This window comes from Nelusetta ayraudi, unplaced genomic scaffold (assembly GCF_046127955.1).
Source record: "Nelusetta ayraudi isolate G7.1 ecotype Tasmania unplaced genomic scaffold, CSIRO-AGI_Nayr_v1 ptg000170l, whole genome shotgun sequence".
Taxonomy (NCBI): Eukaryota; Metazoa; Chordata; class Actinopteri; order Tetraodontiformes; family Monacanthidae; genus Nelusetta; species Nelusetta ayraudi.
In genome coordinates this window covers 269,659-295,000 of record NW_027466220.1, presented here as the reverse complement: position 1 = coordinate 295,000, position 25,342 = coordinate 269,659, and the positions used below count along the sequence as shown (strand labels likewise).

Sequence of the window (25,342 nt, the reverse complement as noted above, 5' to 3'; positions counted from 1 at the left end):
TCAAAGCCGTTTCTCATCTCCACTTGTATTTATATATTTATTTATTTATCATTTATTTTTGTAATTTGTAGCCATGTTCTCTGGGGACACTTTTATAGAGCTTTGATCAAGCCGTCGATTAATCTTCTACCCTCCAAAAATCTCCCCCTCTTCTCCCAGATGCACCAACAAACAGGTCCGACGAAGGAGCTCCTGTTTTGCCCACTTGCAGGTTGTCACGATATCTCTGCCTCTTTCATCCCTCTAATAGGGTCAGACTCAGGGTTAAGTAGTCCCGCTTCAAAAAGGCCCAGCAGGAAATAGAAGAAAAATAATGATCTGATAATTGAGAGGGCAGAATATAGGATCTGTCCCCAGGGTCAGTCTCTACTATCTCTGCTTGCCTTTGATTTTAGGACACAGTGGCAGTGACTCTGGTTTGCATAAGGCCATATATATATATATGTATATATATATATATATATATACATACATATTTCTCTCTAAATGTGTCTTATTCATCAGGACAACCATTTGCTGTCCATGACGAGTGCATATTCACTCCTCTCTTGGAATAGATTAAGTAAAACTACTGATGACATATTTCTTTGAAGCGACATTCAGACAAACAGTCGATTAAATGGCTGTCATTTGGTGCGAGTCTGACAAGGCTGCCAGACATTGTTCTGGACTATCTTTCTAAAGATAACCATAATCCATCCATCTATTTTCTGTGTTGCGGGGTGCTAAATCCGTCGATTTTTTGGTTTGTTTGTTTCTTCTTTTATTTTTTCAAATTAAACCAAAGCCAAGAAAAGGAAACAACGATTGATTGATGATTGATTCAATATGTTTCGACGAACAAACAAAAAACGATTAACAAATCATGTTTCTGACTCCCGATTTTGTTAAAACAGATATTGAAAACACCAGTTGTTATTTAACTTTTTTGGCTTTGGTTTTATTATGAGAAGCGGCCATTCACACTCGCACTCACACCTACGTTCAATTTAGAATTGCCAATTGGCCTCACATGCGTGTTTTCGGACCGTGGGAAGAAGCCGGACCACTTGGAGAGAAGCTGGCAGTCTTGGTTTCTCTTTGTATTTAAAAGGCTCAAACCTTTATCTGTAATGTTATGTAACGCAATGCCTCACATGTAGATAAACATAAGTTCTCGGTCTTCTTCCTGATTCTTGACATGCCTTACCCTCGCTTTGGGTCGAGGCGACGCTATCGCTGTGGCTCCGACTAGGTCATCGGTCCCGTGACCCAGCACCCAAGGGTCAAGTTTGTCTTTGCACAGCAGTCCTCAAGCACTGGGTCCTTGGCTTGAGTGGTGTATTCGGGCTCTGGGACAGCTGCTCATGCACAAGCATGTAGCCCTCAAGACTACGATGACATGGCTGGACTGAGAACCTTCATTGTCATGCAATGGATTCAATGAAATCTTCAAAGAACAACACGGACAGTAAAATAACATAAAAGGACAGGACACCGATTGATATTTGAAAACATGTCAACAAAAGGTTGTGTGACAGCATCAATAATACATCAGAATTTACAGCTGTTTTATTGTCGTGGATGTATTGCCATTAAAATCCACCAGCAGGAGGTTTGACTTTGCTTCCTTTGTGCGTTTCTGCTTGAAATGAAGTGAAGGCGTCCTTCCTCACCAACCACTCTCATCAGATGGTTTGTTATCCGGGGGCCACCTGGCGTAGTTTGACTGAGGCCCGTCAATTAAAAAGTGGGGCAGAGTGAGATGTCATTTTTATAGCTGCTGTCTGCGTGGCCACTGCTTAACCGTAATGACACCTCAGTGTCTGCGGTGCACCAATTCTAACACAGTTTGAAATTGACCAAAAAAATAAAAATAAATACATTTTTCAAAGAACACATCTCATGTTTGTGTTTTGTAATTAATGCAGGTTAAATGAAACACACTTCAAGTCCCTGTGCTATTTTCATGTGAAAATGAAACACGTCATCACTTTGAATTATCATACGCCAATCTGAGCTGTCGCCCGTTACCTGCAAGAATGAGTGCAGTGTCGGGGTCACTGCTGAGGCCCGTGGCTTCAGCATATGTTCCGACCCCGGGAGGCACGTGTAATTGAATGTGTGTAATGTATAATTGAAGGCCATGACAGCTGGTTTCCTTCGCTCATATCGCTGGTTATTGCATTCATTTCCTGCTCAAACATTAGCTTTTTATGGGACGGCTGCACTATTTTCCTCCGTCATGTGCTCCGGCGTTGGCCTACCGCATGACAGATGTCATTCAGTGGCGTCCACTTTGCAGTTATTAAAGCTAAATCATTTCACAGGCTCCTCAGTCCCGTTTACATGAACACTGAAAAAAAGCCATTGGATTGCTTGTGGATTCCAAAAATGCTGGGCACTTCAAAGTAGCCCATAATATCATGTGACATCATTTGACATGATCGTGTTTGCACATATAGCAATACCTGAATCGTGCAGAGTATTTAAAATACCGTTGTTTTTTAAAAGATACATCCTTTTTTGTGGAAAATATCAGGAAGAGACGCTCAGGGAGTTCTCATCTGCAAAGTAGAAGAATCGTTACGTAGACGTACCTGCAGAAACAGAGTCACACCACCACCTCCTCCACCAATCCTATCGGAATTTCAATGGGATTGGGCCAATTTCATCGGAATGGAGTCTTACATGACGTGACTTTAATCAGATTGGCATTTAGTCCAATGATTTACACATCATGTAAACGCACCTAATGAGGGTTAAGTGGCCTGGTGGAGAGACCTTCAAGTGGCCACTTCCAAGGCAGCCATGAGCTCTCTCCACCTGCAGGTTGTAAATGACCTTAAACTGGCCGCTTTAATGAAAGCATTTTGGATTAAAGGTCAAATGCCTTCAGGCAACCACGAAAGAAGCTCATTCACCTACAAATAAGCATTGAAAGGCCACGTTGACCAGTGAGGAGGCAAAATTATACATGTACGTTGCCAGGGCGACCAGTGAGCCACCTCGACTTCTTCCTCATTTCATGACGCCCTTGCTGTGATTCATTGTGTACACTCGCGCCTGCAGATAAAAACTAAGGTAATGTATTGTCTCCGCTCACTTTTCTTTGTGCCACTTCCCAAAAGATGGAGTTTACATGAAAATGAAAACCAGGATTGTGGCATTACTCAGCATATAGCTTGTGGCCTACCTTCAGGCACCTTGTTTTAGGGAAAATCCATAAAGCCGAACCAATGGGTTTCCAATAATCTGACATATTTGTGGCTCGAGGGATCGGCAACGACAGCAGTTTTTCCTGCGGTCAGAGTGGGCCGAGTTTAGTTACCGTTGCGGCTGGTCAGCGTGTTTCTGTGTGAATGACTGGCATGCGTGAAGATAAACTTATCTCTGGTGTCATGAGCAGTTGACCCTGGGTTGTTTTGTGCTTCATAAAGTCCAACCGGGAGGACGGGGGGCAAGGAAGCTTAGACGGACAGCTGAACTGACAGCAGACGGATGACGGGGCTGGGAATCATTTTTTATCGGGTCATAGAGCAGTCAACCTGTAAAATCAGAGATCGCCCAGAAGACCACGGGCTCCCTCGCGGCTACACGTGCGCGTGCAGTCACACATGTGCTTTGTTCTCCGCCCTCAAAGACATCCAAGCAAACGCATCAACATTTCGTTTCATCTTCCAGGCTTTTTGCAACACGTTTGTGTTGTTTCGCTCCTTTCCTCTCACGCGCAAACCCTTGCAGCCAGCCTCCACATCCTGTCACATGACCGTGCCAAGAGCAATATCAGCCGCTGTGGATTCTGACATTTTAATTTGCTAACTGGCCTGAGTTCGGCCACCGGGCCGACCGACTCAACTTGTCTTCATTTGGCCCATTTGGCTTAATGCAGCTTTTCCTTGTCTGACTTTGTGCCAAACATCTCTAACAATGACTCATGCAAGTCCAAGTCCAAACACAATTGTTTACCTCACACATGTAAGCTGCAGTGATAGTGAGTAATGGTGCCTGTCAACTCTTTCACAGTGGTATTGAGATCCTGTGACAGTTTAGTTAACAGGAAGTGGACTGTAAATGATAAGAAAAGGACAACTGAGCTTAAACCTGTGTGGCTCTGACACTGTTTCCAGGTGTATTTGTTTGTTCTTTTAAATTCAACCGGATTTGCATTAAAATTCTACATTTTCAGCAGCACTGTACAATTTCTAATTCTATGTGGTACCGCGGCGATCTGATCTGCAAAGTTCTTGGAGACTGATGATGTTTAATACGCATCATTGACGTTCATTATACATATCGAGATGCGGGAGGACAAAATGAAAAAGAAAAAAATGCTGCAAATAAATCGATTAAAGCGCACAGAAAAACATAAACACAAACACAAGCCCACAGCTGTATGTTTAAGATCGATCCAGACCACTTATTCTATTTGTCTCAGCCATTGATCCGTTCATATCTGAATGTCAGCTTGCATATCGTCATATTTGCCCGCTGCTGCTGTGCCTGTACGCTGCGTGTGAGTGTGCACACATGCGTTTAGATATTCCCTCCAAGGGTTTGGCTCTGCTCAGACCTGTGGTCTGATCAATAAACTGAAAGGCTGACAGCAGCGAGCACACTGGTCAAGTCCCACACGCTCTCCCTCTCTCTCTCTCTCTCTCTCTCTCTCTCTCTCCCTCTCCGGCACACACACACTCTGAAGTTGAAGATGATAGATGCCTTGCATGTTGGCCCCGTTGCCCTTTTGCCATCACAACGTGCGCTATCAGAGACTTCTGTCGTCCGAGCGTGATGCAGTATGTCAGCAGCAGCCGAGAGGAAAAAACCCAGAGCCACCTCAAAACCGTCTGCTGAAAACCCCAAAAGAAGAAGGAGAAGAAAGAAAAAAAACCTCACTGACTCCATTTTCCTCCCTTGTTTCCATTAGCGTGTGAATGATTGGTCAATAATGCCGGTGGTGTGCGTGGTGTGCTGGCAAGGAGGGCAGGACCTTGTCAAGTGGAGCTTCTGTTCGCTTCTGTTGAGGGTGACAGCTCTCTGGACATGTTGACGCCTGGGCACGAGACGAAGAGAGGGGACGGAGCAAAGAGCCAATGCTCTCGAGCAATAAACAAAATAGAATTTGAAAAAAAGAAAAGCAGCCCTCATTCATACAAAGACAGCATCTGCACCCCTGAATATATTTCTCCTCCCCAGTCTTGGCAGCGTGAATGGAAAAAAGAACCATGATGGACCTTTTCAGAGGCGTTGATGCACGACCACGGCCTTATGAGACTAATTGGATGGACAGTAATAGATGTGGTTTGGAATAATTAGATGCTCAGAGAGGTCGCACGGGCCTTTGACACCCCCCCCCGACTCGTGCACGAGTGTGGTCCAGTGCATCGGCTGACATCACCCTCCATTACCCTCAGCTGCCTGAGGAAATCCCACCACAAGTAAAACCTCACAAAACCACCCGGTTTATGTAACTTGACTGTGCTGTATGTATATGATTGCTCTAATTTTGGCATTCACACAGTCAAGTTTCTCCAGCAGAGTTCCCTTCTATCTAGTTAATCATCCCTTTATGGGTCTAAACCTTTGTCAGCAGATCTGCAGAACGCTTTAATAGATTCATTAATCATCTGCCATTTTATCAACTCAGTCACTGAACACTTTCATTAGACTCCTCGGCAACGAGCACTTGCCTTAAATGGTTCTACTTTTTTTTTTTTTAATCATATTTATGGCTTAGTACTTAGTCAATAAACATTTTGGGGTTTTGTCAAGGTGCCGTTTTATTGACGACGGGTGATCAAAACAAAAAGGCCTCAGAGGTTGCAGTGCATATTTGAATGGCATCAACCTCAGAGAAATCCACAGAGAAACGTTTGTCATGGTGTTCGGCCCTCCTGCTTCGTTTGACACGCACACACACACACACACAGTCATATAGGCATTATGCACCCTGTGGGAGGAGCATGACTGAGACGAGTGACATTAGGCCTAAATGGCATCTGTGACACGTCGCCGTTATGATCTCTCAGGGAGTAAACGCAGCCGTTAGCACGCAACCCTAATGGTTAAACATAGAGGGACATGACTGGGAGATTAAACAGGGGTATAGATGATAGAGTGTAAAACTTTTCACCGTGCCGTGGGATGTGGACAGGAAGTAGACTAAGGGCCAATCCTGATTCTCACCCCTTCTAGTGGCCTTTAGCCCTTAAGCTCCCCTGGAACCAAGGCCTTTTGCATAGAGGCTGAGATTTCACCCTACCAATTGGGACACGCCCTACAACAACGACTACGTCATCAGAAGTCCTCAACAGCCAACCCGAGACCCGTTGTGGGTGCATCTGGAGGACTGTCTCACGGACTAAAATGACTCAAAAACCCGACTGTTTTCAGTGAGCGATCGATCATGTGACCTCGAGTGAGTCCCAAAAGTAAAGTTTCTTTTCACCCGTGCAGAACATTGAAGTCAGCCATAAGAGTGAAAGGTGAGGAGAACTAATTTTGGCCAATGAACTATTAGCTGTAACCGCCCACCTACACGCTATTTGTCAATCTTTCCCATGACAGGATTCAGGTGGAATTATAGGGTTGACATGAACATAGTAATCCCACCCCCACGCACCCCCGTGCCGAGACCCAGCCAGTGCTACCTCCACCTCCTGCGTGTGTGCACATATAGACATGCAGTTTAATTATAGTAATCACACAGCAGGCAAAGTGGATAGGTTTGAGTTAGCTGTTATCTTTTTAGTGTAATAACGTCCCAGATAACCATCTTTCCTATATGGAAAAAGATTCATCTTTTCCCCCTCCCCCGCCTCTGTACGTACATATGAGGGGACAGGGCAGCTCTTCACCGCACTGGGCGTCTTGCACTTTTAACAGCCTCGGTGTGACGCCTGGATATTTCTGGTTTGGAGGCTGGGCTGCAGGCTTTTTGCTTGATTTGATCACAAATAGTGCATGAAATGAAATTATACAACTAATTTTCAATTTCGAGCACTTAATTCAATAGCAACGCCCCCTTGTCCCTCTTCAAGCCTCCCCCACTGTGTACCGAGGCGGGATTTGCTCTCGCATTAATATGGCCGGCCTTCTCACGAGTGTGCAAAACCAAGTGGGAACCGTACAGTGCGCGTATGTATCGGAAAGAAGGTTGAGAAACAGAAAGTGTTCCCGCACAGCGACAGTTCGATTTTTCTGCCCTACTTTTATATAAAAAAGAGGGAAGAAGAAAATAAATGCGTTAAACTGCTCTACGGACACAGCAAAAGTGGTTTAAAACAGGATCTAGTCTGCGCTGGAGTCGAGTATTATATGAGCAATGGACCTTGACTTGCCACGTACGCCAGCAGCAGCAGCAGCAGCGATTTGCCAGAATCAATTATTATCTCTTCCTCCTTCTCGGGCTCCTGCGGGACAGACGTGATGGATGCCGTTACACGATCAAAATGTTTGGCTGCATCTTGACCACCTCTTGAAAAAAGCACGAGGCCAGGGCGCACGGAGCAGCCCGACACCATCCTTCTGAGCGCGTACAGCGAGAGAATACACCGCTGTTGATGCTGATGGGATTCATCCCGGGCTGCTGCTGCTGCTGCTGCTGCTGCCGCTGCTGCCGCTGCTGCCGCTGCCGCTGCTGCTGCTGCTGCCGTTTGATCTTCGGGGCTCAGGGGCGAGTAAGAACAGAGCAGGAGTGAAAGTCGGCGGAGCTGGTCAGCGAGGTTTGGAAAAGCAACGGCGAGGCAGAATCGGGGGTGACAGCATCCCGTCATGTTGGCACATGGCATGAAGTCGTTGGCTGAGTCGTGTTTGCGAACAAGTGCTCACAAACAAGGCTGCGTGCGCTGTGTTGTCGTCGTCGTCGTCGTCGCTGCCGCGTGTGCGAGAGGAGCGAGCAGATTCCAGCCCAGAGGAGTCACGTCCGGTGTTAGGAGTCTGCCCTTTCACTAATTAGATTGAAACATCTGTGCAGACGGCTGCCAGAGGGAAGCCTGAAGAGGAGGAGACGTTGAGGTGAGGTGGGGGGGCGGGAGGGGGGGGAACAAACAAAAAAAACAAAAAACTCTTTCATCCAACGAGACGTCCGTGTCGGCAAACAGCGTCAGCGTATTGACATTGTTTTACATAAGCAGCCGCGGCGGAGCTTCATCACACTCCAGCACTCTCTCCCCCGGTTAAAAAGGCACTTTGACCAAATGTCCGATGTGAATATAAAACCTTAATGAGCACGACGGCGGAGGGAAGAGGGGCGGGAGTGAAGAGGAGTAGAAAACATTAAAACACCTTAAATAAACTCTCCGTCTGCCCTCCACCGCTCTCGGTCCTTTTGCTTTTCACAATTTGCAGCGAAGCATTGAAAAACACCCAGTGCTCTCCGTCGACTGATAATTCCCAGTATTTATTTATTTATTTCTTTATTTTGAGCAAGTCAACATCTGAAAAAGCAGGGTTGGACGGAGTTTCCCAGAAAGTGAGAAAAGATGCCTCGGGAGTATTGTGAAAGTAGCATTCTGCAACGCCACTCTTGTGTCTTGGAGAGTGTGTTGGCGTTGAGGGGATGAGGTTTTCATGAAGTTTTGACTCTTCTGTCTCATTTTATACTTAGCTGTCTAGACAACAACACTATTTAAAGAAGTGCAGCCGTTGAGGTAATCAATCACTGACCAGACCTTTCGTACCACTAAGGAGCTGGCATTATTTCGTATTACTGGAAAAGTTATTATTCAACCAGTCATTCTCCACTGACTGACTGCATTCCTTTACTTTCCTCTGTGATTAATTATTAAGTTATATTTTTTGGCCTGACACAAGTAGTTCTTTACACCCACTTTGAACCATAGTCTCGGTTCGTTTAAAAAAAAATCATTTGCGTGATCAGTAGCTACGCAGCGCTGGAGGAAAGAAGCTGGGCTAAAACTGGCTAACAGAATGTCTGGAGAAGTTCACACGAGGCTGAACGAGTGGAAAAACAATTGCTTGCTTGCAATGTGAAATCGTAGAAAAACAAAAGGGGGAAAAAAATGGAGCGCTTCTGTATTCTAATCATTCTCGTTGAGTTCCTGCAAAGGCGAATCAGAGCCAACAAAGACGGACAAAGTTGCTGACAGACGAAGAAAAGTTACCACATTAGCGCCCGATAACGCCCCTCTTCTGTGTCGGGACAATGTTGCCCGTGGAAGGAGCGTCTTTACGGCGGCCGCCGGCATTGTAATGATGGAGGTTTATGGCGACTCTGTGGGAGATTAAACCACTATTAGCCACACTTCATCACCCGCTCCAGCTGTTGCCTTTTGTTTACAGCGAAAAAGTGTTTTATGACACGCGGTCACCTCGACAATTACAGCTAATGATATACGAGCGCCGCCGTATTTTTGCGCCGCGCGCCTGCGGCAAGGGAGAGGTCGGTGGGAGCGGCGAAGGAGCAGGAGCGAGCTCAGCCGCCAAGTGTGAAGCCTGCAATTAAAAGGAGAGTCGGCATGAGAAGCGTCGCAGGTCGGCCCGAACCCGAGAGAAGAGAAATTGAGGGGTCGGCAGCGACTGGGAGGAAGAGACCGAGAGAGCAAAGAGGGAGAGGAGCTGGAAATAAGTGTTTCTGACAAAGAAAAGTCAAAGGCCAAGATAACAGGCCTCAACCCTGCTCCTTGTTGAAAAGTAAATCACACAGACGGGCTGATAAGGCTTGAAATGGGTTTTTGTGTGCGAATACCAAAGTGGCGAACGATAGAAATGGTAGAGGCGGTTCAAGTAGGAAAACTGCAGAGATACTACACTCTCGTGTTTGCTGTAGCCTCGAGCCTTTTTGCCCTGATGCAATTAAATCTGAAGAAGCTTTATGCCTCAAAAAAAAAAAAAATAATAATAATAATATATATATATATATATATATGAATATATATATATATATGTATATGTATATATCCACAAATAGTCACAAACATTCTGTAAAAGGTTTCTCATGGTCGATTGCATCAACGGTTTTTGTTCATCCACAATTGACCCTCAGACACGTGCCGTAGTTGACACCTTATCAGCTGTTTAGTTTTTACTGCAACACATAATATGTGTCATACTTTAACTTTAGCTATTATTTTTTTCCCATATTATCTCTTATTTCTGTGTTCCCAATACTTTGGTTGCTAGTAGCTCTTTGGTGGCTGCACATTTGTGGCTCCTTCGAGTCAAATGCTGTTTTGTGCCAAAACCTTTGTGTAGTTATTACCTTACAGAAGGAAAAGCTAGCAAGCGATAGTGAGGTCAGCATTTCCCCGACCTTCTGGTTCTGTACAGAGTTTCTGTAACAAAGTGTTTCTAAAAGCCAGAGCATAAAGCCGAAGAAAACTGGCTTGTTACTTAAAATGCTAGCTGCTTAGTTGTTGTTTTATTATTCCGGCTAGCTATAGTCCGTTTCAAAGGCTTATATAAATTCCCCAGTTGCAGACTGTTTGGAGGCGTGCAGCTGAAGTTTTTCCAGTAAGTGTTTATTTCTGAAAGACAACCGGTGGGCAAATTATGAGCTACACATTTCAAACGCCCCCTTACATGTGCAGTTCCATATATTTAGTCTCATTCCACATGTCGCGGCATGAAACTCATTCGACTCTTAATTTTAGATGTGTGAAAGAGTGGGCGGTCCCTCCCCCAGAGGTGTCGCCGTCGAGTCCCTCAAAGACACGTATCCCACTCGCACCTTTTCTGTCAAATCTGGAAACGGAGGAGCCATAAGAGGAGGGGCGGGCCGAGGGAGGAGACGTCACTCTCGTACTTTCTAGAAAGTGACTGAGGCGGCTGCTAAACTGGGACAGAGTTCATTGACCGCAAGGGGAGGGGCAGGTAGGGGGCGATCTACCTGCGTGAGAGCTAATGGCTGATGCTAAGTGTGTGCCGGTCATGCCCCAGGCAGCACCCCTCCCACAAGTCCCCTGCTGCAGTGTCTAACAATTGTAGCCACTGGTTAGGAGCTGACACATTAACATTTCAAGGCAAAGTTTTTTTTTGTTTTTTTTGTTCCTTCTTTCTGTTCACCGGCACGCTTTACTATTCCAAGCCTCTGTTTTTTGTTACCGTGGGCGCGAGGAAGCTTTCAGGGTTTTGTTTTGTTTTGTTTTGTTTTGTTTCATCTGTGTGTCATCTTCATAAATATTTGCAATGTTTATTATATTTTTTTTTAAGTGCCTTTAATAAACTCAGGTCCGCGTGTCAGAGCGCCACACTGGGTTTTACGCTTCCCCAAAATATCTGGAGTTTACTTGCTGAAAAATCTGGGTGACTTTGTCGCAACTTTGAGAGCAGGAAAATGCAAAAAAAAAAAGAAAGGTTCAGGAGCTTGCAAATGAGACAGGGCCGGGGTTGGGAAACAGGCGATGGCAGAATTACAGCAATTATGATTCCTCTGTGTCTCTGTTCCTGAACTCGTCATCCTCACGCACACAATGATATTAAATGTCACATTGCACTCAGCTCCAACCTCATTGTTGTGCTCTGTGCTGTTGCAGGTGGTGGAGACCAACCTGGTGGCCTTCGATTGTCACTGGATCCTGATTAACGAGGTGAGTGCCACGGAAATGATTCACGCATCTCGCTGTGTGTTTGTGTGTCTTTATTTTGACCTCACCAGGCACACAGGTCCAGAACTCTCTGTTCTCTGAAGCAGAATGCAATGCTCAAAAGTTTTTCGCTCCTCCTTTGGTGTCATTTCGTCCCCAACAACACACAAAGTGATGACTAAGAACATGTTGTTTGACCTGAGTGAGAAAAGTCTGCTGTGCACCACCGACAAAAACAAAAAAGATTACATTAAGTGCACTTCCACAGAGCATTTTCACTGCAACATTTTAAAGAATATTGCATTAGACAGTTTTGGGGGAGCACCAAAAACAACTTTGCGTTGAAGTTTGTGTGCTGGCTTGAGGTGGTTTTGGTCTTTTTGGAATCTGAGCTTTTGCGCATTGTGCGCTTTATAAGAAAATAAAGCACATTGAACGCTAAGAGCAGCGTACCTCATGGCCAGCGCTGCAAGAATAACGCCATGTAGCACCGGCCTATGACATAACTACACTTTAGACATCATTTAATTGAAATGCGTTCTCTTTGTTTTTGCAAAGGTTTTCTTTAAAGATATGCTCACCATCTAATGGGAATTTGGCAAAAGACAGACTTTGTAAGAAAAGTGTTCAGCAGAGGACAGAGGTGACCTTTGAAGATTTGTTTTGGGTTGAGCGTTAGGTGTAATAACCATATCAGCATCGCAGCACCAAGGTAATATTATTTTTTTGTAGCTTTTCTTTGATGTTGGTTGATGAGAAAGTTCCTGACCCAGTAAAAAAAGAGGATCAGCTAGAATCGTGTGTGTGTGTGTGTGTGTGTGTGTGTGCGTGTGCGTGCACAGCCAGCTAATGCGCTGTGTTTTGGTTGCCTTCGGCATTACAGTGAAGTACAGCAGGGGGTCCACAAAGACCACACAGTGATCATTGAAAGAATGCTTAAAAATAAAAGTACTGTTGCCAGAATGTTAAACTTCTTCTGTTGTATTTTAAAGAGGGGCGGGGGGGGGGTGTCTGCAGCTGATTTTCCCTCCATCTTTCTTTAAGTCCAGGCTTACAGTGTTTTGGATCGCAGCAAAGCTCAGTCCTCCTATTAGTGGCTTCATCCTGGGGGAGGGTTGAGGCGATATACATACATACATATATATATGTGTGAACAGGATTGGCAGCCAGACATTGTCAGATATTTAATTTTCATCTTTAATGTTGGCACTTTTTCAATATGGTAAAGATGCTGCAGTGCAGTAACATGTTGCAATCCACAAAAACACCTCTGAGAATTGTGTTAACTTTTGAAAAAAAAAACAAAACATTTCTTGTGTCATCTCACTTTAGCCACAGACGGGGCTTGCAGGGCTTGCGGGGCCTTCGATGCAGCGTGGGTCTCCATCCAAAATGCCAACGTTTTGTTCACGCAGGATTTTAGCTGACAGGTTAAAGGTGCCGTGTGTAAAATTCTGCCATCTCGTGGTCAGAATTTAGATCGCAACGCTCCTTTACTCACCCTCCCTCTCCCGAGCTTGCCAGTGAGCTACGGGGGCCTGTGCGCTCAAAACTGGGTACCTCGTCCACCCTCTTCTTCATTGTGTGTGTGTGTGTGTGTGTGTGTGTGTGTGTGTGTGTGTGTGTGTGTGTGTATGTATTTATATATTTACATACACACGTGTAGTTATCTATACACATATATACAGCACATGTATATGTATAAATCATATCTATAAATGACTTTTTTTGTACTCAAAGTATACACTCTTATTAATATTTTAACAGGCAGGATATTAAGTTTTTACAAATAGATCAGGGCAGATTTTACACACCGGACCTCTAAACCGCGACGGCGTGAAATACTGTGGGAGAACGTAAGTGGGCGAGAGACGCAGCCCCAAAGGCCTCACGCTAGGAACACGAGAGCGCGTCGGCCCCTGCGGCGAGTGTCAGACAGCCAGTGGGGGGAATTTGTCAGCGCAATGCAGAAGGAGAAAAACTACTCGCCCCACTTCGGTGACGTTCAAAGCGACGTGACCCAGTCGTGCGGCAGAACGCCTCGCCGTGATTCCTCCGGAGCAGCAGGTACAAAGTGTTACAGGCTCCATGCGGCTCAACACGCACACGCACGCACGGCAGTCGCACTGCGGCCGTGTTCAAGGTCCCAGAACGCAGAGCAAAGTGCCAGGGAGCATTAGGAGTGGTGGAAAATACCGGGTAATTACGACCTCTCTCCGCTGCTTCAAGTCAGATCGGAAAGCCGAGTCGAGTCGGGCAGGGTTCAGCTGCGCCGCTCAACATGGCCACTATGGGGGCGCCACTGCGCGCCCCGCTGTAAAATGAACGAGGAGCAGAAATATTTTGTCATGTGTCACCACGCCTTGTGGCGCTGCGTCTTTGGAGGATGAATGTCCCCATGCGTGCGCCCCTCCCTGCGGGTTATTGTGGATGAAGGACCACTGTGTGGTTGTCACAACCCTGGTTTATCTGCAGCCCGCAGTCGGACGGCCCCATCGAGGGGACGTTCACACTTCATAATTGATCATCCCTCTTCTCCGCGTCTGGACGAGAGGATGAGGAGAGGTAATGAGGAAGATGAAGTGCAGCGAGGGGACAGAACAGGGTCTCCTTATGCATTGTTTGTTTTTTTGTTTGTTTTTTTTTACATAAGCTGAAAAAAGAATGGACAATTCAAAAATCTAAAAAACAATGTCATTTCATGAAAATCTAATCGTAAAACAGATATGTTTAATTGAACTGAAATTGATTTCTAAAACCTTTTATCACAAAAAGAAGCTAAAAAAAAAGAGGCTTTTTTTTAATACATATTAAAATCTATTTCTTTTCATTTATTTTAAAAAGGGTCATTTAAAAGTAATTTCAAGTGGAATTTAAAGATAATAGGAAAGAAGATCAGCAGCTGCAGGAAATTCTCCTACAGTTAACAAAGTGAAACTGATATCAAAGTCCGTCTTAAGTTAATATGATTCGTGAAACACCATTGAAATGAGTCATAAATGTCAGAATTTGCCAGCCAAGAAACATACTGATTCAAATTAATTACAGCTAAGTGTTTGGGGGAGTTTGGACTTTAGGCAGCTTATGATGATTTCGTCTTCTGATGTTACGTAATGAGCAATCGGGTCCCATTAACAGAGGCAGACGCAGACTGGCCTTCTGCTGCATTAGGCCTCTGCCTCCACACCAACTCTTGACATGCTGTGACTTCCTGTCACTCACTAGTCCCTGAAATTTTGAGAAAAGGTCTCCAAACTAACCAATTAACTCTGGAAAGTCATGTAACCTGCTGGTGTTCTGTTTCAAAAAGTGAAGACAATGTCGTACAACACAAAGTGTAGCTGAGGGCAACTCGGGCCAATGAATCAAGACAGTCTTCTTTTTAAATCTCCCTGCAACTTTGAACCTTTGAGTGGGTACAAAAAAGGGATTTGGTTGCTGTGTGTGAATAAAAGAAGGTTGTGAGGCCAACAAATAAACGAGACCGGCCCTTTTTTCCCCTTCATTCATCTTCAGATGAGAGGAGAAAAGAGGGATTTGGGGTCTCTGAGGGATGTGCAGCTGAAGGAGGACAAAGGAGGAAAGGTCAGATAAAAACAGAGAGAAGTGAAGGAGAAGGAAAAACTGGTAGTTGCTTGATGTCCTCCTGCTTGTAAATCTCATCTACACGCCAGCTCAGTGGCCTTGTGGTCGAGAGTCGGCCTGAACCCTAACCTTAACCCTGAGGCTTTGGAGGTTGTGGGTTCCAACTCTCAAATGTGAAGGTCACATTTCCCAAGTTGGCATCAATAAAGTTTGTTTTGTTTTTTAAAGTAAAGTTGGGAAGGAAGGTGATTGGTCAGCGCTAATAGCAGCGCCTCAAGCCAAAACCTCAAGATTTGTGGAGTAAACAACTTGTGATTCATTGCAGCTGTGAGCTATGAAGCTTAAACCCAATTTCAGGTTGACTCTTTGGCCAAATAATGGCACGTTGGCTTCTTGAGTGGAGAGGATTTGGACGGACCCCATTATCGCGCAGGTGGTGACTCGAATGGTCAGCGTTTGAATCTGTTTTAGTGCCTTGCTCTGTTGAATGGGACCCCTGCAAGCATGAGAGCGACCAGAGGGGATCACTGGAGAAATGATGAATGAGTCGTTTGTCCAGAAGGTGTGGAAAATATCCACTCCGCAGCTGGAACTCTGTGCAAAGAGAGCATTTGTGACCCGCGTGTGTCGATGTGTGCACGTGCTAGAAGGGCGGCCGTGTTTGCACCTCACCGCCACAGGTGAAACCTGCACTTTCCAGCCTGCTAGACAGGTGGTTAGGTCAGGGGAGAGGCAGGGGCAGGAAACTGATGAGGAGAACTCATCCTGTCCATCTTTGCTCTGGTTTGTCTATAGGTCTCCATTTGTCTTGCAGTGTTTGAGGAATCAGGCTTTGATTCTTTGAGCACAAGTCTGGGTTTTTTTGCCCGTTGATGCCTCTTTTCAAGTCTTCTGAAAAATCACTTTTGGCTTTTCTGTTTGTTTGTTTTTTTTATTTATTTTTTTTCCGTCCTACATCTGTTTGGATTGCTTTGAAATTCTCCTCCCTTCAGGGATTTTTATTTTTATTTTTTTTAAAGAATCTATTTGTTCCCATGTTTTGCCTCCTCCCAAAAGACCTTCCACTGGAGTTCTCATTTGAACTACAATCAAAGTAAATCTCTGGGAGGCGCTTGTATCGAGGTGCCGGTGGTCTCTCCCTCCCTTTTCCCTGCGGGCGGAGGAGAGGATCATCCATCGTATCGCCTCCTTTCTGGGGCCAAAGAAATGTTGCGGCGGGTAATTGGATGACTCTAATTCATTCTATAGGTGAGAAGTGAAGTCTTTGACCTTGCACCGACAGCTGGATCGCTCAGATTTCAACCCTGAAAAGGAGCTCATCCATCCCGCCAACCTCCAGTGGACAGTGTTTTCATTTGGTCATAGAATTTAAGTGGATTCCATAATCAATCAGCCTGCCCTGCGGATAAAAAGAGGCCGCGGGTTGAGAAGTGGCTCCACTGAGAAACCACAGAGGGAGACAAGAAAGAGGGAGCGGCTACAATTTGTACAGCCGCGCTTGCTGCTACACAGGCATTGCATTTCTTTTGCAGTGCATTTTCCTGTGAGAAGAGGAAACGGCACACAGCATGGAAACACTTTTCTTTGTCAACCTGAATTATTTTTGCTTTACTTCCCACTGGTCAGCGTTTGCGGCCAAACACAGCTAACGATGCTAATGCGCTGCAGTGACCAAAGTGATTGATTAAGTGTAAAATCTTTTACCCACCTTCTCCAAATGCTCTCTATGGGCACACGAGATGAAATGGAAGAGAAACAGCAAGTGTTCCTTATAGTGTGACAGGTTGGTAACAGTTGTTATCCTCAAGAGGTCAGCTGGAGCTTTCCATCTTTGGTGATCTCACATAATACATATGGTGCATAGTCTACTAGTCACCAAAAAAGCTGCTCACTGCAGAACTGTCGGCCCGATGCATTCTGGCCAAATGATGAATCTTCCAAGGATAGCAGAAGTTCATTCCAGGCCATGAAAGAGGAAATCGAGTGAAATAATGTCATGGAATTCAGACCAACGTGTCCCTTTGATGGATATGGACACTGGTCGTCATTGATCACCATTAACTAATGCCACATTTCACTATTTGTCATAATTTTACTTTTACTTTGTATGCGCAGAGTGTTTTTGCCTTGGTTTAGGTAAATGAATCTGATTAAATGTCACTTTCACAACGAGCTTGACAAGTGAAAAGACAGACAACAAAGTTGTTTTGCTGGTGGAAGTGCTTTCAGAGCAGAAGAGCGAGACCGCTGCGCTGCGCAGCGGTGCCAACTCCAGACTTTTTTTTTCTCTTCTTCGTTTTCCCTGTCAGCGACCACAGCACAGCGCATTTGCAGTCACAATGAAGCCTTTGCAGGCATTAAAGCAAAACGTCAGCAGGTCCAGCTGCAATCAGCTGCCGCTGTAACCCGAGAAGGACGACCCCTGTCGTGATGATTCAGAGGACGGTGCGTCTGTCGAAACGCGGTTCCTCATTATGTCTGAGCTTCCGCTCGTCTCCTGCGTTGCATCCTTCCAGGAGAGAACGAACAGGGCAACAGGGATAAGGATTCAAGAGAGGAAACGGAAAACTAAACAGATTTGACAGCAGGGTGGCGGGGCTTGGGGGGAGTCGGCGGGGTGGGGGCGTGTGGGGGGGGGGGGGGGGGGTTGCGTGAGCTTAACCAGACACTAAATGTCAGCGTGCGCCATTTGATTTCCAAGCCGACCAACGCTCATTTAAAAATGCATAACGGCGGCGATTCGACTCGGGAGGGAAATACCTATTTGCGCATATAGAGCTGAGGCAATGCATCAGCCTAATTAAGGCAGATGAGTACAGCTATGGCAATGAAGCCCGTATAACACCAGCGGTAATCATCATTGATCACGTCCCGTGAGGTCTCGCAGGTTTAAATGAATCCTAATTACACCAAAGTATCAGCTATTGAGACGAGTCAATGAGCCAGTGGTAACCGTAATGCTACCTGTCACTAATGCTAGCTGTGTGTGTGTGTGTGTGTGTGTGATGGTTCGTTTATGCATGTGCATTATTCTGCATCCATCACATCGACTGCTGCTGCAGGTCCAGCCAGATCACAGAAAGGTGATTCAAGCGCTTAAATTAACCAAATAAAAATACCATCACACAAGAAACATCATTTTTACACACAAACCTGCGGCGCGTGACACACACACACACACACACACACACACACCCACTGACGCAGTTGCGGTTGGGTCGGTCATGGAAGGAAAGCAAAAGGATGTCTCGGTTGGTGGCAGCGGTGCCTCCACCGGGGACGACAAACGTCGGCTCTCATCTCGTCACGCCGCTCTAGCAAAAAAAAAAAAAAAGAGGATGGATGGAGATCCACGGATGCAGCGAGGGGAGGGTGACGGCGTCCGCGGGCTAAAATTAGCAGTGATTCCTCCCCAAGGTTTTGCAAGGACGCACAGAGTACGGCCCAAACACACACACACACACACACACACACACACACACACACACACACACACACACACACACACACACAATGGCAGTTTTGGACTCCCCTACTCCCTCCGTCTGTTAACGCTGATCCTCTCACGTCCGAGGCAGCTGCGGCTCAGTTGGTGGAGCGGGTCGCGAATTGATGATTGAAGGGTTGGCGGTTCAAATCCCGGGCTCCAGCCGTCCACATGCTTGAAGTGTCCTTGGGCAAGACACTGAACCCTACATTGCTTCCAATGGGGCTGGCAGCGCCTTGCATGGCAGCAGCCAGCATGAGTGTGTGTGTGAATGGGTGAATGAGAGGACATTGTCAGGCGCTTTGGGGCACCGTGAAGGTGCTGGAAAGGGAATTGTAAGTGCAGTGCATTTAGCATCTGATGAGCATGTTGTTCTGAGGACGTTTGGTGGACGTTTTTCAGTGGAAAGCCTGGACGAGGAGAAAAATAGAGAGCGCAAAAAGGCAAACGTTAAGAATTTGCTGGGCTGTTTCATGAAGCACTTTCAAGGTACCAGGTCCGACAGCAACAACTGACGGATTTCCATCCTTCTCTCTTCTCCCTGCAGGAGATCTCGGACTACGACCTGCAGGAGCTGGTCATGAAGTCCATCGGCCGGCTCACGCTGGTGCGCCAGACGTTCCCGATGCCGCAGAACACGACGCAGCGCTGCGTCAAACACAACCACCGCATCAACACGTCCCTCTGCGACCCGAAAAATGCCAAGGCTCAGCAGTTGGAGGTGAGCCCGGCGTGAAGAGTGGCGGCCCGGGCAACCAGTTCAACGTGTTCTGCTGAGGGAATTCCCTCTCGGAAGAAACTTCTCAGTGACCTCCTCAGTTTTCTAATCACTCATCACCTGGAATTCCTCAGAGACAATGCAGACAGGCATTATATGTGGTCTTTGCTTTGCTTTCAAACACTCGAATCGATCCCACTCACATCGACTCACGTTTCTCCAACCGATACCTAAACAAGCAGCTGTTGCTCCAGAGCCGTCACTCAGCAAATGAGTAAATCGTTACGTTCTCTGCTGCTCTTTGCACGGAGCGCACTCATCCCCACCTCGCCAGGTCAGGTATCATCCAGCCATCTGTCCATTCTGGCACACAGACACAGGGAGAACGTGCACGCAGCGTGCCACACAGAAACTGAGTCTGAGTGTGGGTTGGAGTCTTGCTGTTGCTGTGCACCCCACCGCCCAGGAAGTGTCACCCACCCACCCACATCCCTAATTCACACACAAAAGTGACATTCAAATCACTTCCATCCTCAGCGGCTGATGTCCTACCGCCGAGTGTCAGTTTGTCCCCTGGGAGCTTTATGAACGGCGCAGCTGATCAGAAATAACAACAATAATGCTTCCCGGTTTAGATGGGGAGGGGCGCCATCTGATCACTATTAAGGATTGTCCTTTAAACCTTGAAGTGGTCCCCCGCGACTGTGGCCGATGGCTGCATCGTTCAGCGCCACAGTGATCACGACACAGTTCATTTCATCAATGTTGCAGACGCCCAGAATAAAAATCTAAAAAAAAAAACAGACATATAGGTGTGTTTGAGCACCAGCCTGCCACTCTGTTCACACTGTCACACATTCATCTGGCAGTTTATTTTCATTTTACCTGCTCCATTAATCATTGGAAAAGGTTGAATGAAATTCCCATTTATGTTTGTTTTACCGCATGGTCACAAAAATCACAGAGACAGCTTTGTGTGTGTCTGTCTTCGTTTTTTTTCTGTTTTTTTCTGCCCCTGCATTTAAACTGCTTATTACCTGTCCTCTTTCATTCGTCCCTCTTGGATGGCGATATGTATGCAATTACTATCCCTTTTTTCCCCCCGTGTGCGTGTGAGTCATCAGGCCTCCATCAAACAGAGCACAAAGGAAGGGAGCAGCGCCGTTATTTACGTGTCAAGACAGAAAAGGAGGAGGGGGGGGGGAAAGTATGAAATTGAATTAATGTGCTGTTGATTTATGTGGAAGCATAAGACCCTGGGGGACACATTTGATGATAGTTGGAAATACATTGAAAACAGGAACATGGCCTTAATGTTGATTTGGATGTCTCTCCTTTCGGAGGCGCTTCCCCCTTCAGGCCTCTGCTCTCTTTAATCAGTGAATGGAAGCGTTACATGTTTATGGCGTTTTTAAATAAAGCGCGATAACGAAACGAGAAAGAGCATTTGAAATTTCAGAAGAAGAAGAAGAAAATCACAACAACAGCAGCAACTAAATGGATTTTCGTTCATTATCCCAAAGTTAAATTGCCTCGCCGCACAGCGTTTGGTCGACAAAGACGCTGCTAATTCGTGGGAGGCCTGGCGGCTCAGAGTAATGGAAGTAAATGCACCACGCCGTGCATGTGCAAGTATGAATCAAGTGCTCCTCAAGTGTGAAAAAGCCATTATCAGCCTGTTCCTTATTTGTTGCGCCGGGGTTCATTGCCACGTACGTGTTCATTCAACGGTGGAGGGCCAGTGCACGAGTCACTCCCCCACTGAAGGACAAAGTGTGTGTGTGTGTGTGTGTGTGTGTGTGTGTGTGTGTGTGTGTGTGTGTGTGTGTGTGTGTGTGTGTCTGTCTGTCTGTCTGTCTGTGTGTGTGTGTGTGTGTAAAAGAGCGGAGGTGAAAACCGTTTGGCCCGCAAACGTAAAAATACGCACACGTCGGGCGAAGGTTAGCGAGTGGTCGGAGCGGTTGGGCGAGAGAACGAGGGGCGAGCGAGACAGAGACACAGGAAGCAGATCAGCTCGGCGCTCGGCAGAAAAGTGGCCCAGAAGCCCAATTTCACACTGCACTGAAGCATATCAACTCTCCAGGCCGACCACATGAACACGCACACACACACACACACACACTGCAGAGCCCACAGATCATTCAGGCTCCCTATAGAGCAGTAGATTTTTACTTTAATTTTCTGAGGGGTTAAAATAAATAAAAAAAGAGTGCAGACTGGGTGAGAGAGGCCAACAGTGGAATTAAGGGCGTCGGGGAAATATATAAAAATGTTGAAAGTTGTGACCTTTTTGCAGATCATTAAATTATCAACTCGGAGCAAGCAGGCCTAATTAGTGCTGATGAATGTACACCAGAGTTCTTCTTCTCTGGTTTCACACTCGGGTTACCGAGAAATCTCTTAAATGGTAGCAGGTCCTGCGTCGTGTTTGTGTGTGCGCGTGCTCGCTGGAGCGCCACGCCACCGAATCGTCATGGACTCGATCTATTTATTATACTCTCATTACCGCCGAGGCCAAAGCCTCTGTAAATCACGCAGCGATCGATCACAAACTGAATTAACTCCTTTTCTTATCTTTCCAGCCCCTCTTTATCTCCCCCCGTGGTGCCGGTGCCAAGGTCCTGTCAATATATTTTAATTAATGTCATCCTCAAAAGCTTATCCTCTATCTGCACGTGGCGCGTGCGCGCCTGCGCATGTAGATGCAGAGGCACATCAGCAAATATGCAAATTGAAAAGGAAAAAAAAGGAAAGAAAAAGCAGCGTGTTGTGGGTGCAGAGAACCGGTTGCCTACGCGCTCAGCCTGATCTTCTTATCTCCCAGATAGCTCCTTTATTTCTGTGATAATCTCTCGTCGCTGCAGTGGGGAACTGGAGGTGGGGGTGGAGCCTAGGTGACGTCACCTTTTAACTTCTTTCTTCTCTTCCCCCCCCCCTCATCATTCCAGATCACCAACCGCTACATTTACGACACGGTGTTGCTGCTGGCCAACACCTTCCACAGGAAGCTGGAGGACAGGAAGTGGCACAGCATGGCCAGCCTGAGCTGCATCAGGAAGAACTCCAAGCCGTGGCAGGGCGGCAAGAGCATGCTGGACACTGTCAAAAAGGTGCGGAACTCATTTTGGAAAAAACTAAAATGTTCATTTGAAATGACGAAGCTCGCGGTTATTGTTGAAAGTCATTCCGACTGAGGACCACATCAGCTCCTGTTGCCCTCAGGAGGACAGCTGTGTAAATCCAATCACTCCTTTACACAGCAAAATAGCTGCAATTATTTTATTTATTTTTTTTCGTTTTACAAATGATCAGTATTGCACAGATGAATGCCTTCATATTATAGGTTCGTACTTCCGTTCTTTCAATATCTTCCGGTTAACGAACCCACGTCAACTCCTTTTCAAGTCCACGGCCAAGACAAATATCATCAAACACAAGTTATGAATTTGCTTTCGTCGAAACTTGCATTCAATTTCCTTCCTCATTCAAACACTATTTTTTTTTCCAATGTTAGATATTTTGGGATTATTTCTTTTTCTTCTGATTCCTTATAACTGGTGGTCATTGTTCGCCGTGCAGCGGCCGTCAGTTTGCCACACGCTCTGGGAGAAAAGTGCCCAGTTGTTAATTTATGACAGATTTTCTTTATGTATCAAATTAATCTGATACTGATGGATTGCCTTTCAAATTGCCATTCTTTTAATTAAAATGTGACTCAGTCCCAGCACGCCTTCCACGTACAGCAGAATGGACATTTTCCACGGTGTCTTCCCGCTGTTTTCATGGCTCAGCTGGAAGACGACCCATATTTCAGCAGGATGCAGATACTGACTTTCCCTTTGCTACTTTAATCGCATCTCGCGTGCGTCTTTTAACGAGGGTGGGGGGAATGGGGGCGGGGGGTGCGGGGGGGGCGGGGGGGGGGGGGGGGAGTTCTCCCCACACTTTTTATTTTTGCATGCATTTGCATTTCAAGACAACGCTCTCATTACATCAAATCTGCGAGACTGGCGGCAGCAGCGCCCCAGAGCCCAAATATTCCTGTCAAAAATGTGAGATTCAGTCGTTGCCACGTTTATTTGTATAGCAGCATCTGCTGGTAAAACTAAAAGAAATCCCCCTCCTGGGAATAACAATGGCACGTTAAAGGTTTTTAAATAAATCAACTTTTTTTCCCCCCTATGTTTAATCTTTATTGCATCTATTTTCCTTCACCACTTTGAGTGAAAAGTTTCTAAGCTTCAGTCAAACTTTTTTTTATTTTATTTTATTTATTTATTTTTTTAGGGGGCGGGGGGGCTTCTCACAAAGAGTTTTCTACCTCCGTAAAACATCCATCATTCAACAAACAGGCGCCGTTGCTGACAGCGCTCGGGTTTGACGGGAGCGTTTTGATTTGATGAATCTCGACGTTCGTTCTCGACCGACGCGGGGCGAGAGTTTTTGCAACCGTATCGGTTTAATCAGTGCCCTCTGTGGTTTTTGTTTTGTTTTGTTTTTTTCTTCCCCCCCCACATCAATAACAAGCTGTTCCAGGAACGGCAGCCCCGACAGAAAGACGGAGGCAGGCAGAGGCAAGTGAAATGCTAATGAACTGTTTGAGTCAGACGGCAGTAAATGCAGCGCCGGGGCTTTTAGATCTACTATCTCTGCCTTTCACCTTGAGATCAAACTGGGGTTTGGCAACACTTTCATCAGCCTGCCCGCCAGTTAAACCAACACTGATGATTGCCTTTGCAAAACTTTGTCGCCCGGCCCGGAGCGCCGACAGACTGGAGTTCAGCGGCGTGACAGCAGATCCATCGCACGCGTATCAGCACTGCAGCGAGCTTTATTTATTTATTGAACTATTTTTATTTTTATTTTTTTTCTGACTTTGCACACCGGTGTGATTAATCGCCGTGTTGCTATGCGGGGGCTATTATGGTAATGATGAACACTAATTTTACCGCAGTTGATGAGCAGCGAAGATGTTGTCGCTACTGTTGTTGTTTGCAGCGCGCTGACAAATTCAAAAGGCAATAAAGTGCAGCAGGTGGAACAGATTTCAGCCGGCCGTCCGCAGCGAGAGCCGCGATTGTTACGCCGGACATAACAGTAAGAGTGTGAGCGTCGACGCCGATGAGCGGCAGTTTCAAGACGAGTAGCGACGCTCTGATGCGAGGCGTTCTGCTCCAAAACAGACACACGCTCTCTGGGGTACAGCCGACCAGTCTTCCTCAGAAACAGGAGGCAGCCGGTGTTTCTATTGCGCTTTTGTTCCTTTATATGTGCCTCGGTATTTCTGTCGTCTCACCTTTTCCTCGGGTGTGATGTTTTGGCCAAAGGTCAAAGTTCAAAGTTCGGCCCCGACAACACGAATTCAGACTCAGTTGGGCGAGATCAGTCCCTGAATACCTTCGCTATAGCTGCTCCCACCCTCTGGAACTCTCTCCCAAAATACATTTGTGACTGTACTGACCTACCCAGGAGTGCCCACCTTCAAATCCCATCTGAAAACCCACCTGTTCACATCTGCTTTTAACATCTGTTTCACTGCCCTGTGGTGCTGGTCCTGTTAAGTTATGCACAACATAACTTTACCGTCTTCAATTTCTTTTCAATTCAATTTAAATAAAATGTATTTTTATTATTGTTATTTATTAACACTGACTAAAGGGCCGTCTACACAAACCCAGGTATTGAAATTGTGTGTTTCTTTTTTTGGGCTTTTCATCCACACGTAACCGCAGTTGAAGGCTCCTGAAAGCAGAGTTTTTTGTTATTTTTTGAAACCGGAGTCCAGGGTGAACTTTTTCGAGAACTCTGGTTACGTCAGTCCTGTGTGGACGGGAAAACCGAGAGAAACCAACAGTAATCTTTAGTCGCCATTGTTAAACGTCACAGTAGGAGACGGTAAACAGAGAGGTGTCTCCATAGAGTGATCAGCTGTCAGAGTTGCCCTTATGGAGAGGTTTTGTATTGCGTGGACAAGGCCCCTAATGTAACTTAAAACCTAATCTTGTGCCCCTGGCGCCTGCATAACCT

The 25,342-nt window shown here is 46.1% G+C and overlaps 1 protein-coding gene across 4 annotated transcripts in view; it reads left to right on the top strand.

Moving 5' to 3' along the window:
- The window catches only part of grid2 (glutamate receptor, ionotropic, delta 2), a 393,648-nt gene that overhangs the window by 242,552 nt on the left and 125,754 nt on the right, over window positions 1-25,342 (top strand). For all 4 annotated transcript variants that reach the window (XM_076014679.1, XM_076014682.1, XM_076014681.1 and 1 more), the window contains 3 exons: window positions 11,475-11,528; window positions 19,145-19,318; window positions 22,264-22,425. In XM_076014679.1, coding sequence (XP_075870794.1) covers window positions 11,475-11,528; window positions 19,145-19,318; window positions 22,264-22,425 — 390 coding nt within the window. The remainder of the gene's footprint in view (window positions 1-11,474; window positions 11,529-19,144; window positions 19,319-22,263; window positions 22,426-25,342) is intronic.